At 40.2% G+C, this 15670-nt stretch overlaps 8 protein-coding genes across 8 annotated transcripts; 4 read left to right on the forward strand and 4 right to left on the reverse strand.

Annotated features, from left to right (window-relative positions):
* Nucleotides 1-713: 713 nt before the first annotated feature.
* On the forward strand, nucleotides 714-2324 carry SPO23 (Spo23p; the record flags this gene model as incomplete). The annotated part of the gene is made up of 1 exon (XM_003644763.1): nucleotides 714-2324. The coding sequence occupies one exon, from the start codon at nucleotides 714-716 to the stop codon at nucleotides 2322-2324; it is 1611 nt and encodes a 536-aa protein (XP_003644811.1).
* A 792-nt stretch (nucleotides 2325-3116) lies between these two features.
* ARO4 (3-deoxy-7-phosphoheptulonate synthase ARO4) lies at nucleotides 3117-4241 on the forward strand (the record flags this gene model as incomplete). Its single annotated transcript, XM_003644764.1, has 1 exon — nucleotides 3117-4241. The coding sequence occupies one exon, from the start codon at nucleotides 3117-3119 to the stop codon at nucleotides 4239-4241; it is 1125 nt and encodes a 374-aa protein (XP_003644812.1).
* A 469-nt stretch (nucleotides 4242-4710) lies between these two features.
* Nucleotides 4711-6360, forward strand: HIS7 (imidazoleglycerol-phosphate synthase; the record flags this gene model as incomplete). The annotated part of the gene is made up of 1 exon (XM_003644765.1): nucleotides 4711-6360. One exon carries the CDS (start codon nucleotides 4711-4713, stop codon nucleotides 6358-6360), a length of 1650 nt encoding a protein of 549 aa, XP_003644813.1.
* A 226-nt stretch (nucleotides 6361-6586) lies between these two features.
* On the reverse strand, nucleotides 6587-8038 carry SRM1 (Ran guanyl-nucleotide exchange factor; the record flags this gene model as incomplete). The annotated part of the gene is made up of 1 exon (XM_003644766.1): nucleotides 6587-8038. The coding sequence occupies one exon, from the start codon at nucleotides 8036-8038 to the stop codon at nucleotides 6587-6589; it is 1452 nt and encodes a 483-aa protein (XP_003644814.1).
* Nucleotides 8039-8544: 506 nt separating this feature from the next.
* Nucleotides 8545-9951, forward strand: ENP1 (snoRNA-binding rRNA-processing protein ENP1; the record flags this gene model as incomplete). The annotated part of the gene is made up of 1 exon (XM_003644767.1): nucleotides 8545-9951. One exon carries the CDS (start codon nucleotides 8545-8547, stop codon nucleotides 9949-9951), a length of 1407 nt encoding a protein of 468 aa, XP_003644815.1.
* A 381-nt stretch (nucleotides 9952-10332) lies between these two features.
* On the reverse strand, nucleotides 10333-11097 carry USE1 (SNAP receptor USE1; the record flags this gene model as incomplete). Its single annotated transcript, XM_003644768.1, has 1 exon — nucleotides 10333-11097. The coding sequence occupies one exon, from the start codon at nucleotides 11095-11097 to the stop codon at nucleotides 10333-10335; it is 765 nt and encodes a 254-aa protein (XP_003644816.1).
* A 952-nt stretch (nucleotides 11098-12049) lies between these two features.
* Nucleotides 12050-14008, reverse strand: LSG1 (ribosome biogenesis GTPase LSG1; the record flags this gene model as incomplete). Its single annotated transcript, XM_003644769.1, has 1 exon — nucleotides 12050-14008. One exon carries the CDS (start codon nucleotides 14006-14008, stop codon nucleotides 12050-12052), a length of 1959 nt encoding a protein of 652 aa, XP_003644817.1.
* A 290-nt stretch (nucleotides 14009-14298) lies between these two features.
* Nucleotides 14299-15462, reverse strand: RRT2 (diphthamide synthase; the record flags this gene model as incomplete). Its single annotated transcript, XM_003644770.1, has 1 exon — nucleotides 14299-15462. The coding sequence occupies one exon, from the start codon at nucleotides 15460-15462 to the stop codon at nucleotides 14299-14301; it is 1164 nt and encodes a 387-aa protein (XP_003644818.1).
* Between the last annotated feature and the right edge of the window lie 208 nt (nucleotides 15463-15670).

Consider the following 15670-nt stretch of genomic DNA (forward strand, 5'->3'; position numbering starts at 1 on the left):
TAGATGCAGATGCCAAGTTAGAGATACACAGATAGAGGTAGCTAGATAAGAGCGTTTTGTATTGTTTTTCCTACAGGCATTGCAGGAGTTCAGGCGGTCGTGTTTTAGATATAGGTTCCTTCGATGACGTTTTTAACGGACTAGAAGAGGGTAAACTCAAACAGGGCTGGGTCAATGCAGGTAATGGCAGTTGCTGCAAGTGAGGGAGAGCCACTGGCGATTGTTGTGGGATTTGAGTATTAAAATAGCCAGACAGGCTGTTTTGTGTGCGGAAGGCTGGACCAGAAGGATTAGGGAGCAGTGGGAAGCTTGAAGGAATAAGTTATATTTTGCGGGAAATATTAGTCACGTGATGGATGGCCCTTGCAGATGATATGCAGCGTTAGCTGGTAACGGTTGGATGGGACACAAGCTACATTGATATACAAAGATAGAGGTGCTATGTGGCATATATATACGATTATGATGTGTTTATGTTGATTGTTTTTTCAGACTATTTAAAAGAAGATTTGATGATGGAGAAGTGTTGTTTGTCGGGATGTCTTGGAGAGGGGGCAGGGATGATAAAGTGGGTATTGTTGTTTTCGACGTCTTTGACGTTACACAAAAATACGATGGCTATTAGCTGATCTTGTTTCTTGATTTAGTAAATATAATAATTTGCAGGTGTCAGAAAGCTAGCTTGGAGGTGTCAAGGAAATAAAAGTGGTTTAATGAGCAATTTGTCTGGTTCTTCTTTGTCTCCCTTCTGGAATACTGGAGCTAAAGAACTGACAGGACGTAAACGTTTGGTGAGCAAATCATCAAAAATGGCATTAAGGAAGTCTATTTTCAGTGGTAATTCTAGGACCGAATGTTGTTATGGAGAATGTACACATTCTGGTGGGATCGATGCTAAATGCAAGGTGGTTCAGTTACGGAATCTTAAGTGTCATGGGACACTTATAAAACATAAAACCCCCGTTCCGCCTGTTATTGTTTTTAATAGCTTCAATTTAGAATACAACCCTCTGGTTGATGTCCATGAATCAGCTAGTTTACGTATTCAGCTAGTGCTTCCACAAGATACGTGCTATTTACCTGGAATCTTTACACAGGAGGAATCGATGGCGGCAACTACGTCATCCACCCGGTCATCTGTGGATGAAGAGACCTTACTGCAATCCAAGTCCGTATTTGGTGGGACCCTCTTTATCACAGTTAAGGGACAGTCTGGTGTGCTGTTTCAGGATTTGAAAGTACAATTAAGTGGATATTCTTCAGAATATGTTTGTTTGACCCAATTTGGTGAGAAGGCTGTGCGTCTGCTAAAAGATCTTAGTGCTGAGCACTGTAGTCACTTGAAACCTATGATTAGAGACACAATTTATCTCGAAAACAAGCTAATGTTATTATCCCCAGGCAATTATAGCTATCCATTCAATTTTGTTTTAGATCCTCTTAACTTTCATGCTTCCATTGGTACACACTTGGGTTCAACCCAATATAGAATGGAGTTTTTTTGTACTGTGATGAGACAAAAGGCACAATACGAAACAATATTCCTTTCCAAACCGTTTAATGTTAAGAAGACATTACCACCTGGTAATTTACTAAAGTACGATTGTGTGGAAAGTAGAGGAACTTGGCGGGACGGGCTCCTTGATTATGAAATATACTTGTCGACCAAATTAATTGAGTTTGATCAGCCGTTTCAATTCCACCTAAGTTTGCTGAGGGGAGATGAAAATAGGGTGGAAATTAATAATATAGAAATTATATTGGAACAAAATCTACTAATTCCTTGTATCAAACGAAAAGACTTGAACCAAACGCTATCTAAGTCAAAGTCCTACATGGCGACTAATATGTTTCTCTTGGACAAAAGAGTCGTAAACGGGAAGTATGGAGCACAACACTTTTTCCAATTCCCTGATTTAGTCGTCTCATCGAACAAGCGAAGCATAGTTCTGAGTAAGTCCCTCTATCCTTATTATTGTGAAATGAGCGACACTTTTGGTTCGGAACGTTGCAAATTAAAAATTACACATATTTTAAAAGCACAAGTCAATCTAAGACTTCTAGAACCTAAATCGAGAATGACAAATATGCTTATATGCTTGAAATTGCCGGTATTATTGGTCGATCAAGATATGAGCAGTAGCTTACACCTTCCGCCATACCAAGAATTCAGTACTGCAATCATGAACAAAGATATATACAACCGGCTGTACTCTACGACCTACAACAGCACCGACGACGGAACAAGATTTGACAGCAGCTACCCCCCTTCATATGACACTATATTCGATACTATAGGATCAACATCCAGTCCTAGTAGCTAGCTGTCTTTATTATTATTAGTAGTAGTATTAGTATTAGTATTATTATGACTTACTGACGCTGTCCAAATGCGATGTCACTTTATGAAGCTTCCGTAGTCATGTTTCAGCTCTTTTTAGTCGTAATTGAAACTTAAATATATATATACCCTTATCCCTCCTACATTTATAATGGATATACAGTAATTTCCCTTAAACGAAGAACCATGTGGCAAGACACTGTGCGACTACCGCTAACCGTATATCTGTCTGCTCTGCGCCCCACGTAGCCGCTTTTTAAAGTCATATATCTCTAGTCCTCATTATCGCTTGATATGACTATTTTGCCACATCAAACTACAATCCATAAAACGTTACGTCAACATGCTTTTCTACATATACATTAACAAACTCACTACATTAATGATCTACTTTCTCATACAACAATCTTGTAAATTGTACCAACCTTGGTATCCATCAGAGCCCAACCATGGCTTCCACAGTCATTCCATCTACGGCTCATTCTGACACTTCTTGTCAATCTCTTCAGCTTCGAAATTTCATATTTTTTGCATTTAAGTAAGAGTCACCATTGGAGAGAAAAAAAAAGTTGGAAGCCATTATTTTGTCGTAAAGAGCCGTCGAGTTTCCAAGTGCAAAACAAGACATCCGTGCTAATTAAAACTACGGATGAGTATATAAAAGGTATTAAATTATTTGGTATTATTTCTTGCTATCTTTATTCTTTTTACAAAAAAAGGTGGGCAGAAAGACGTAATTCCAACTAAAGGAAGTGTAGAGACGACCAAGGTTTTTATGAAAGAACAAATGACCGGGTTTCCCATGTTTGTACCAGACCCAGAACAAGCTGAAGACGTGCGGATATTGGGTTATGATCCGTTGGTGTCGCCTGCGTTGCTCCAAGCTCAAATTCCGGCTACGAAGGAGTGTTTTGAAACTACTCAGAGGGGTCGGAGAGAGGCCATCAAGATTGTTACTGGTAAAGATGATAGGATACTCGCGGTGGTGGGTCCTTGTTCGATCCACGATTTGGATGCAGCACAGGATTATGCTAGTAGATTGAAGAAGTTGTCTGATGAGCTTAAGGAAGATTTATGTATTATAATGAGGGCATATCTAGAGAAGCCACGGACTACTATTGGCTGGAAGGGTTTGATTAACGATCCTGATATGAACAATACATTCAACATCAACAAGGGTTTGCATGCAGCAAGGCAGTTGTTTGTGAACTTGACTTCTATTGGTATTCCTATTGGGTCAGAAATGTTGGATACCATTTCACCACAGTACCTCACGGACTTGCTTTCTTTTGGAGCCATTGGTGCCAGGACTACTGAGTCGCAATTGCACCGAGAACTAGCCTCTGGTCTATCATTCCCTATTGGATTTAAAAACGGAACAGACGGGTCCTTGGACGTTGCGTTGGATGCGGTCAGAGCTGCTTCTCATTCACATCACTTCATGGGGGTGACGAAACATGGTTTGGCTGCAATCACAACAACCAAGGGCAACGAACATTGTTTTGTTGTATTAAGAGGCGGCAAACGGGGTACCAACTATGATGCGAAGTCAGTAGCTGAGGCAAAGTCGCAACTCCCTCCAGGTGGCTTTTTGATGATCGACTATTCTCACGGTAACTCTAACAAAGACTTCAGGAACCAACCTAAAGTTAACGATACTGTTGCAGAACAAATCGCCAAAGGTGAAGACAAAATAGTAGGTGTCATGATTGAGTCGAATATTAACGAGGGTAATCAGTCCATCCCACCAGAGGGCAAAAAAGGCTTAAAATACGGCGTTTCCATAACCGATGGATGTATATCTTGGGAGACTACAGAAGACGTGTTACGTAAACTAGCTGCTGCGGTAAGACTGAGAAGAGAACTTAAAAAAAGTCATGATCTTGTGATATCTTCCTAATTCGTTATTATGATTTTATTTTTATTTTCATTTTTATTGTTTTTAATTATTTTAGTATTGTCACTATTTTTACTAATTTGATTATGTATAATCTACACTTCAAATCTACCCCCACAATGTAACATATGCCGTACGTTTTTCATCTATGTTACTTTTCAAATCCCAGGACTTGGATTTTCACTCTGAATCCTCTCTAGCCTTCTCTGTAAGTATCGCTAATTGGCTTTAATATTCTTAGCGCATCTCTTATTTTTAAGTCATCGCTGAGTCATTTCCTTCTTGGGCAATTGAAATTCTTGAAAAATTCTCTTAATTGGATATGGAGCTTATTAATTAACTGTTAATATTTACTCGAAGTTCCGAAAAACGGTGGATAATTTGAGCGTATTTAGACTTGTTGCTTTGTTGAGAGTGTTCTGGGGAAATAATATAGCTGATCAAAAACCTAATTCTACTAAATATAGTTATTATGGGAACGGTGCACGTTATCGACCTGAGAAGTGGCAATCTACAATCAATATCGAATGCGATTGAACACCTAGGTTATAAAGTTAGAATTGTGACCAGTGCACAAGATGCCGAGTTGGAAAGGGCCGAGAAGTTAATCCTTCCAGGTGTTGGTAATTTTGGTCATTTTATTGACAATATGAACAAATATGGGTTTTTGGAGCCTATAAAAGATTATATTACGTCGGGCAGGCTAATCATGGGCATATGTGTTGGGTTGCAGGCGTTGTTTAGTTCTTCTGAGGAATCTGCAGGGTGCAGAGGGTTGGATTTGATTGATATCAGGTTGTGTAAATTTAAAAGGAGCAAAAAGCCTGTTCCTCAGATTGGATGGAACAGTGTAAATGCGGATGATGATTTGTTCTTTGGGCTGGATCCTTTGCAAAGGTATTACTTTGTTCATTCTTATGCTGCTATTTTGAAGTCGAATGAGGAGCGGGAGTATTTGCGTAAGCAGGGTTGGAAGTTTGCAACCGCTAGTTATGGTGAGGAGGAATTTGTTGCGGCTGTGTATAAGGGCAATGTGTTTGCTACGCAGTTTCATCCTGAAAAGTCTGGTACAGCTGGTCTTGAGATCATTAGAAACTTCCTAAGACAACAGCATCCTATTGCGAAGCATTCGGAGGAGGATGCGGTGAAAATATCGAATGATCATTCAAATTATGGCCTGAGCAGAAGAATTATTGCTTGTCTAGATGTTCGTACTAATGATGATGGTGATTTGGTGGTAACCAAAGGTGATCAATATGATGTACGTGAGAAATCTGTGACAGGCAATGTGAGAAACTTGGGAAAGCCCGTAGAATTAGCACAAAGATATTATGAACAAGGTGCGGACGAAGTTACTTTCCTGAATATTACAAGTTATAGAAACTGTCCTTTAAGGGACTCTCCCATGTTAGAGGTATTGAGGTTGGCTGCAAAGACGGTTTTCGTTCCTCTTACTGTCGGTGGTGGTATTAAGGATGTCTTAGATGTTGATGGGACTGCAGTTAGCGCGCTAGATGTTGCGGCACTCTATTTCAGATCTGGTGCAGACAAAGTCTCTATTGGCACTGATGCGGTTTATGCTGCTGAGAAGTATTATGCATTAGGGGGTAATGGAGATGAAACGTCGCCCATTGAAACAATTTCTAAGGCATATGGTGTACAAGCTGTTGTCATATCAGTTGATCCTAGAAAGATTTACATAAATGGCCCAGCAGATACAAATAATAAAGCAATGAAGACCAGATTTCCTAATGATAAGGGACAAACGTGGTGTTGGTACCAGTGCACCATCAAAGGCGGTAGAGAAGCCCGTGATATTGGCGTTTGGGAACTCACTAGAGCCTGCGAGGCCCTTGGTGCAGGTGAAATACTGCTGAACAGTATCGATAAAGATGGAACTAATTCTGGATATGATTTGGAGTTAATTGAACATGTTAAGCAGGCGGTTAGTATTCCAGTAATAGCATCTAGTGGTGCTGGCATCCCTGAACATTTCGAACAAGCATTCAAGAATACAGGTGTTGATGCCTGTCTAGGTGCTGGAATGTTTCATAGGGGGGCATATACGGTACATCAAGTGAAAGAATACTTGTCTAGCAAGGGTCTTAAGGTTAGAATCTGACCTTTATAGCCGCTTGTTTTAAAAAGTTTTGTAATTTAATTTTAAAAACCGATGTTAAACTATATGAATACACAAAGTTTTGAATGAACTACATACGGCATCCTCATTTTATAATAGTCTACGCCTAACTTTTCCTATTTATTATTGTTTTATTAAAGTTCACTGCTATGAGTTCACCCTGATCTTGGAATTAGGGGTTTCCCAACTATCTGTAATGCTTATATTTTTAGGTCATTTCATCATGCATTTGTTCAGCTCTTTTATGTGCTTCTTGATCACTCAATGGTAACCCACCGGATACGGAAAATTGACCACCGCAACCAACAAACATGATACGATGATTCTGTGTAGCTGTATTCTTGATATTTGTTGGCGTTTCGATATCTTCACCGGTGGGGCCAAGACCAACAGCATAAGTTTCGCCAAATCCCCAGGAATAAACAATTCCATTTTCAGCAATAGCCAGCGAATGATGTGAACCAGCTGCAATAAAGTTAAACTTTGGGACACCAGTGAGCTTGGTGGGAACTGGGACAGCACGAGGTTCATTGTGGGCGTCTGTGTAAGTACTTTCGGGTAATTTGGACTTAGGAATACCAACTTCAAACATATCTAGTCTTCCAAAGGTGTATAAATCTCCATTTTCATCCAAAACTAAAGAATGGTGTTCGCCAGCCGCCACCGCCTTAACACGGACATTTTCAGGTAACACAACTTCAGTTGGAACAGTCACCATAGCGCCATCCTTGACTTCTGTTGATATACCGCACTGGCCAAATTGGTTAAGCCCCCACGCAAACAGCCTTCCATCATCTGACAATGCAAATGAATGGTTTTCTCCGGAGGCAATGTATTTAACACCGTCTAATCCAAACGCTCGTGGGTCTAAGGTCCTTAAACGAGAACGCTCCATGATCTTTCTGCCTAATTGGTATTGTTGTCCATTTCCCCATGCATAAACAATACCATGTTCATCTAAAAACAAAATGTGGTCCTTACCAGCTGCCATTTGCACAACTTTAGCATTGGTGAACCGTGGTACTCTCCATGGAATGTGCTGAATCGCAATCGCGTCTTGGTAGAATCCTAGCATTCCCTCGTTACAGCGGAAAGTACCCCAGGCATAAACATCACCATTTTCAAACAACACACAAGACATATTATCCGTCGCGGCTAACTGTATCACCTTCATCTGATCCAGTGGTAAAGAATCTCTAGGCAACATAGTGGGTGTCGACTCCAATTCATTAAGGTCACCATCCTCATCCCCACTACTTTGATCATAGTCCATATCCCTCAATTGCTCATTGGCTCCACTAGTATCCCTTCCCAGCGCCCCAGAATCATTGGTGCCCCAAGACCAAAGGTTATTCTCTTTATCCAAAGCCAAACAGTGCATACCACCCACCGCGTAAGATACTATACCAACCTTGTCTCGAGGTAAATATGGATTCAAACGGGGTCTTTTGACCTCCTTGTTCTTAGCCAACGGCCCTAGCCCCAATTCACACATAGATCCAGTGCCCCACACAAAAATGTCCAAAGGCTCCTCTGAAACATGCATTTTCTTGTAATCAATTTGTTTATTGATTGCCGTATAATGCTTGTTTAGCGTAGAAACTAAATGCTTCCGCTTACTCTTAGGAGAAGCGAGAGGGCTAGCACTTCTCTTGTTCATCCTAGTCTCCTCAGCAGTGATATGTGGCTGACTTCTCAATTATTCGATGAAGCTTACTCAAATAAACAAACGTGTACCAGAGATGTTGCTCTAAACTATCTATTTTTGACATTTTCATTTTTCCTTCATCGAGGCCGAGAATAAGATTCGACGGTCAGCTTCCTTCTCTTGGAAAAGAAAACGGCTGATTAAACAACCAACGTATACTATCCGATGGTATAACCTCCCACATTCTTAAAATCCTGTATACCTCAACTTGACAATGCTCGAAACACATTTCCTTAGCATCCTCTGTTAGTGAGTTTCAATTCTATTTGGGCTTGACAACCCATACACATCGGAAAGCTCCAATTGATTTCTTTTTCTCTGGAAAAAGCCCGCAAATTTTTTCAGGTTTGAATATTGGCGATGAGATGATTATACAGAAGGCTTTCCAAGTCAAGTAGTTTGATCAGGAGAGTCTGTTTATTGTTGAATTGAGCTTAGTTATTTTGAAGTAGTTTAGGATGGGTAGGGCCGTTACTAATAGGGTTCGGAACCAAAGACATGACCCATTGTTGAATGATCTTGCTTCTCAGCATGGTAATTTAAGGCTGTCAAAGAAAAAAGTGGTTTCTGATGGAGAGGATGATAAAGATGAAGAGTATGTTGATGCTCAGGCATCGCGGAAGATTCTGCAATTAGCTAGAGAGCAACAGCAAGAGATTGTTGATGAGGCAGAGGTTGCTGTTCAGAATGAATCTATGAATAGATTTCGTGTGGCCGACTATGGACTAGACGAGTCCTCAGATGACGAGGATATGGCAGGCGGGAACATATCTGACTTTGAGCCTGAGGATCAAGGAATAGTAGAGGAGGAAGAACAGGAAGAGGTTATTGAGATAGACGAGGGTGATGCTGCGATGTTTGATCAATATTTTAAAAAGGCATCAGACTACAATTCTATGAATGGTACATATATTCTGGCAGATAAAATCATGGCTGCAATTAGAGAAAAAGAGATGGAGATGAATATGAAGTTGCAAGCTGCGGAGGGTGAAACGGGGCAAGTTTTGAGGCCGAAGGACGGTGTCGAGCTTCCTCCCAAGGTAATCAAGGCGTATACCACAGTGGGCAGTATTTTGAAAACTTGGACACATGGAAAGCTTCCAAAGTTATTCAAGGTTATTCCATCGTTGAATAATTGGGAGGACGTACTTTACGTAACTAATCCGGATCAGTGGTCACCTCATGTTGTTTATGAGGCCACAAAGTTATTCGTTTCTAATCTTTCTTCAAAGGGAGCTCAGAAATTCATCAATCTAGTTTTGTTGGAAAGATTCCGTGAGAATATAGAGACATCTGAGGATCATTCATTAAATTACCACATATATCGTGCTTTGAAGAAGTCTCTATACAAACCTGCTGCTTTTTTCAAAGGTTTCTTATTCCCATTGGTGGAAGGTGGCTGCAATGTCCGTGAGGCTACTATAGCTGGTAGTGTATTAGCTAAGATTTCTGTACCAGCGCTACATTCTTCTGCTGCATTAAGTTATTTACTAAGACTACCCTTTTCCCCAGCGACGACTGTGTTCATCAAAATTCTATTAGAGAAGAAATATGCTTTGCCATATCAAACTGTTGATGAATGTGTCTTTTATTTCATGCGGTTCAGGGTCCTCGATGATGGAAGTAACGGCGAAGACAGCACCAGAGTGCTTCCTGTCATCTGGCATAAGGCTTTCTTGTCTTTTGCCCAACGTTATAAAAACGATATTACCCAAGATCAGAGAGATTTCCTATTAGAAACAGTTCGTCAAAGAGGCCATAGGGACATTGGTCCAGAAATAAGAAGGGAGTTGTTGGCTGGACATAGCAGGGAATTTGTAACTGATATTGGAAACAAGGATTCCTTGATGATTGACATTCAATAAAACACGGATGCATCTTTCCATCGTTCAAACAAAACTTAAATGTATAATATAGCTATTAGTATCTACATATCTTGATTTGTTAGTTTTTGGACGTCTTGCAGAACTGGACTTTTACAGGGCACATTTAATAGCGAAACTCTAAATATTGAGTGATGAAATTGAAACCATCTCCCAAAACAAACGTTATACAAATTATTCTTAATCTAAATAAAAGTTGCTGGAAACTCATTTTCACAGCTTTTTATTTTATTAGGCCGCTGTTATCAACCCCCCCTAGTTACTTCGTAGAGTAATACATGTAGTCACATCAAATTCCGGGCTGCTGTCTAAACCTTAAAGTTATTCTGTCACTTTAAAGAACAACCTTCATTAAAGAGTATTTCACATTTTTGGGAATATCTTAATTATGAAGTATGTCACCAGTAAACTTAGCATGATAAAAAGCACGCAACTTATGTAAAAGAAGAACCCAACTTTGGACTTATGATATTTTTTAAGCTTAGTTCCTAGAGTGGACAAACTTTTAGATGTAACTTGTAAACCAATTTCAGTTGCCTTCAACACTGTTGAGTCCTCTTCTAGAGCATTGTGGAATGCAACCGCACCTTGCCGTAAACTTGCTACTAGTTGGGCCATATCAGACACTAGTTCCTGCTGAAGGTCATCCTCAACCTGTATCTGTTTATCTACCGTATCCGGTTTATCTTCATCAACCTTTTCCTTCTTCTGACCTAGTAAACGCTTTCTCAACTGCTGCAACGAGTCATCCTCTACTTTAGGAAAATCTATGGCTTCTACCACTGTAGATACATTTTCCTCTCCCAATGAAGTGTCAAAGTCAACACTATAACGTCTAGCTTTGCTGGACTTTACGTACTCTTTATACTCTTCCAGTAATGTTTCTCTACACTTGTTTAACTTGTACAAATTGTGCATTTCTAGATCACTCAGTTGCTCGTTGTATAGAGGCAATGAATCACTATCATTATCCTCTAACTGCTGCCTTACTGCTTCCTCTCTGATGCGGTCTAAATTAGCAGCAAGCTTCGATGAAATCACATACTCAAGGAACGTGTCATCCCCAGCAGCTGGAATATCCAATTGTTTGGACAATGTTTCCCTTAATACAGCCGTGTTGACTCCCATGTCTTGCATACTTTATGTTGCCATAATGCCTGCATAATACACATTTAACACTTTGATGACGTTCAAAATTGAAATAAACCTGTTCTGCTGTTACAGGTCGTAACACAGAAAACACAGGTATGATATAAGAATTCGCGTAATAATCTATATCACTTATATCTGTCATCTACTACTTATTTCCAGCCTGAGAGGCAGTCCACTGAACATCATTTCAAGTTTTGCGGATACTCCTAGCTTCTCTCTGCACATATCCAGTAATCTGCACAACTAGTACAGCACCGACGAACAAGATTTCAAATCGGATAAGCCCCCGTCCTTGCAGCCTGCCTCTACCCAAAAACAACATATGGCTATTATTCTTTTACTATTATATAGCTATGCACGCCTAGAAGAAAAGCGTGTGAAAGATTCAAGATCATTTACATTAGAGTATATCAATCATGACATGAACTCTAAACATTTCAGCACAAAATCAAAAGCAGACCTTGTGTAATTTCCGCCCACCTACTATCAAACCACAAGCTGTAAGAAAGCAGCTGTTGTTAGCGAAAAGGGCGTTTTAATAGGAACTTCCAACTCTAGGCATCTTAAAACTTCCTTCGCCATGCATGGTCGTTGATCATGTGTTCTCTCCATAAATAGAGACAGAAGGCCATAGGAAATACTCCATAGGCACTATCAGGACTACAGACCTACAATGAACATATTGAAATGTGAAGCAGCGCCTTACTTTGTTTAAAAACGTTATAAGAAATGTGGTTATGACTTACTTAACTTGTTGGCTTGCTTGATGTAAAAATATATCATACAAATTTCCGTCATCATGCAATGTGCGGGTAATCCTTTAATATGGTAATAAGGGCTCTAAGGCATAGTAGTGCTATATAAGGGCTAAATGGTATAAAATTAATATATGGAGTAGTTTTATAAATTAAGATAGGATCCAGATCAATTAATACTCAGATACTCGTGACTTTGCAGCTTTCTTTTTGCCCTTTTTGTTACTCTTGTTATGCTTCTTGCCGCCACCATTTGCAACAGAGCTCCTATGAAAAGGATTAGTTAATTGACCTTCGACGAGGTTCATCTTGAAAAATTCTCTGTCTAAATCATCTGCTGCGTTATACAATGCTGCCTGTTGACCTCCATGATTAACGGACTTCGCCTGTAATGTGTTACCGTCACCGCCGATATGAGAGGAAAATGTCAATAGACGTAGATCACGAGCTAAGTCTAGTTTCACAATGCCTTTGTGCTTAGCCGCTTCTGCAATTTGGTGTCTCCTTGTTTCAGGTAATCTTTTGAATGTGTATAAATCTTTGTTAAATTCGTCGCATTCCTCCTTGGTGTATGGCGTGTCGTCTTCAAGATGTGGGGGAGGGTTTACGTATAGTAACTTGCCGTTAACATAGTCCTTTAAGATGTAGCGGGATGCACGGGATTGATCTGCTGAACCAAATCCTTGTGTCATATAACCACGAGCTCTCGCATATGCAACTAATAGCTCTTGTGCGGTTGGAGTTTCTCCATGGCCACCATCTTCTTTAGATCGAGTTTCAATATGTATACCATAAACAGCTTCCAGGTAGAACTTTGGGATTCTTTCAACCACCAATGTACATGGGCCAATATACTCACGTAACTGGTCAATTGGAAGGACACCGTTACAAACAAGCTCTCCCTTATTATATGCAAAATTGGGGAAAACTAAACCAGGACAATCACATAACATTACACGTGAAGAAAGTCTAATGGTTTGAAAATGCTTAGTCTTACCTGGGATGGATGAAACAGAAACTTTTTTGGAACCAATTAAAGCATTAATTGTTGACGATTTTCCAACATTTGGGTAGCCTACTAACCCAATTTGAATTAGCGGTTCTTGTCCAGGTCTAGGCTGAATTAACGGCTCCCGCGGAGCATTAGCCAAAAACAATTCCTCCAGCTGATGTATCTCTAAGATTTTTGTTTTTTCCAAAACCTCTTGGTCCACCTTTTCCCCATCCAATTCATCCTGCTCCTCTTCCTCTTCATAGTGCTGCTTCTCATCTTCATTATGAACATAGTCCTCCCCTAGCTCCTTTTTCATTTCTAGTATCTCATTTGCAATACGAGCAGAGAAGAATGAAAACGAGATACCTCTGGAGATGAAGTACTTGGACCATATTATACGTTGATTCCTAGTCAATAGATCGGCCTTATTTACTAATAGCATATTTTGTTTCCTGTCGTCAAGTTCCTTAACATATCTTTCTAAATCAATTGACCTAAAAAGTAGAGGGTCCCTAGCATCAACAATCTGTACAACTAAATCGGATCTTTCGATAACTCTCCACAACTGTCTCCAAACTTCAATATTCCGTTCAAATGGTGTTAATAAAAGATCCTCATTGTCTTCCTGCAAAGCAGCTAGCTTCCTTCTCCAGTCCAAAAACCCATCTTTCTCCAGCCTTCCCAGCTCAAACCGACTCGTTTTTTCGTCCCAGTTTGGTCTTCTGGGTACTATTAAATCTTTTAAGTGAGTTCTTTGCTTTGCATTCATAGTAGCTCTTTGTTCATTGGTTAAGGTGAATCCCTGTGATGTTGCAGTATCGTCACCAGCATTCATGCGGATAATCTTAACATTGGAATGCCTATCTGCAGTGAAATCCTTATCAGCTAATTCTGCAGTATTTAAAAATGCATCTAGAGCAGACTCTTGGGTGACTGATCTTAATTTAACCCAGTTAGCCTCGTGTTTATCAACTGTAAAACGCATTTCGCCATCTGGCAAATATTCAATGGCGTTTTCTTTACTTCTTGCATTTTGAATCGCCTTTCCTAAACCAATAGTGTTTTTATTTTTCCTCTTGATTGGCTTTGGTCCCAGAGGAGCTTTCCATTTCTTAACTGGTTCTTTATTAGGTGGCATCTTTGGGGCCCTAGTGCTATAAAGAGTTGGATGGTATCAACCTTTGGCGCTATTTGAAGATGAGATGAGCTCCTTTCTCTCAAAAAGTATTTCAAAAAATTTTCGCTGGGAGCCATCCATCTGGACATCGCAAATCATTAATGACTACTGTACATGGAAGAACGAATTATTAAGTTTGAGCTAAGCATCATACTAATTAACTGGTGGAAGGTATTTAATATGATATTGACTGCTAGTAGCAGCATATTCAGTTATATATATACATGGTAACCCTCTTGAGTTCTGTGCAATTACGGCTTCCATAGCTGCAGAGATTTATCATAAAATGAAGACGTAGCCACGAATCTAGAACACCAATCGCCTCCGTAACAAATAGATTCATGCCCTTTCTTGAAGCTAGTTTTAAGTGTGAACTGATGATCTTTTAAAGATACAACTTTTGCCCCATCATACATACAGCATGCTAGCAGTTCGTTTGTGCCTAAAGTGGTATTTGATGGTGATTCTGAAAACCTCCAAACGCCGCCTCCAAGGTTCAGTTCATGGATATTGAGTGGGCGGGGATCCTCTCCTGGGAAAATTGAGTCTGCTAGCATGCGCAGATCAAAGGAGCGGATGTAGTCATCGTACGAACCAGTGATAATAGAAGTTGGCATATGTGAGCGAAACGTCCAGGTGCTACTCTTAATGGCAACCACCCCACCTGTGTGTAACGACTTATTAGACCAAATGAATTCTCCGGATCTAATATCATGGGCTTGGATCGCGCAATCGTCTCCACCGCTAAATATTACATTTTCCAGAGGAGGTAAGAATCCAAACTCAGCAGTCCAGCATTCTAGCGAGTGAGGTTTAGAAACCTGGTCGAAAAGTTCAACCACATCTACCGCAACCTCAGTTTTCCCTTGTACTTGTATCTTCTTCCACTCTGCGATCTCATAAATCTTTTTAATAGAATTGGAGGTCATTAATAGTTCTCCTGTTTCGATATCGATAGTTTTTAAGCTCCCCGCAGTGGTCGTTACAACTATCAACCTTCTATCAGTGGGGGAGAAACTCAATGAGGTTATCAACACATCTGGTTCGAACACCTGTAGGTTTGCTAACAACTCTAACGCTCCCTGTTCAAATCTCCACAGCATTATGTTACCCGTAGAATGTGCTGTGCCAACTAAAGTCTGCTCAAAAGGATTTAACTTCAAGTCTAGAACAGCTCCATACGTCTCATAACTCTTCTGCAGTCTCAATTCATCATTATATACCTCAATGGTGCCTGTCCTGTACCCAGTAAGCTTGTCAAGCTCGTATCCACCAACCAATATATATTCTTCATCCACTATACGCACAGCGCATGGTGGTAACCTTGTCCGAGTCGTCTGTAGAACACTGATGCCTCCAACACTAGACAAGTTGCTATCGCATCGCTCCTGGGCAGCCTGACACTCGTCCTGCATCTCACCAAAAGATCCCTAAACAATGCTAACCGACTGTAACTGATGCCAATGCTGCTTTGAAGATGTGATTATTACCGAATCACGTTGGACGTTGCAAAGTAGAATGGCGTTCTAGAAGTGAAAAATTGGCAAACGCGTACATGAACTTGCTACTCCCATCATTGGGTAACGAAGTGTTTTACAGGTGCTTCAGGTATTTACTAACTAT

Source organism: Eremothecium cymbalariae, chromosome 2 (assembly GCF_000235365.1).
Source record: "Eremothecium cymbalariae DBVPG#7215 chromosome 2, complete sequence".
Lineage (NCBI taxonomy): Eukaryota > Fungi > Ascomycota > Saccharomycetes > Saccharomycetales > Saccharomycetaceae > Eremothecium > Eremothecium cymbalariae.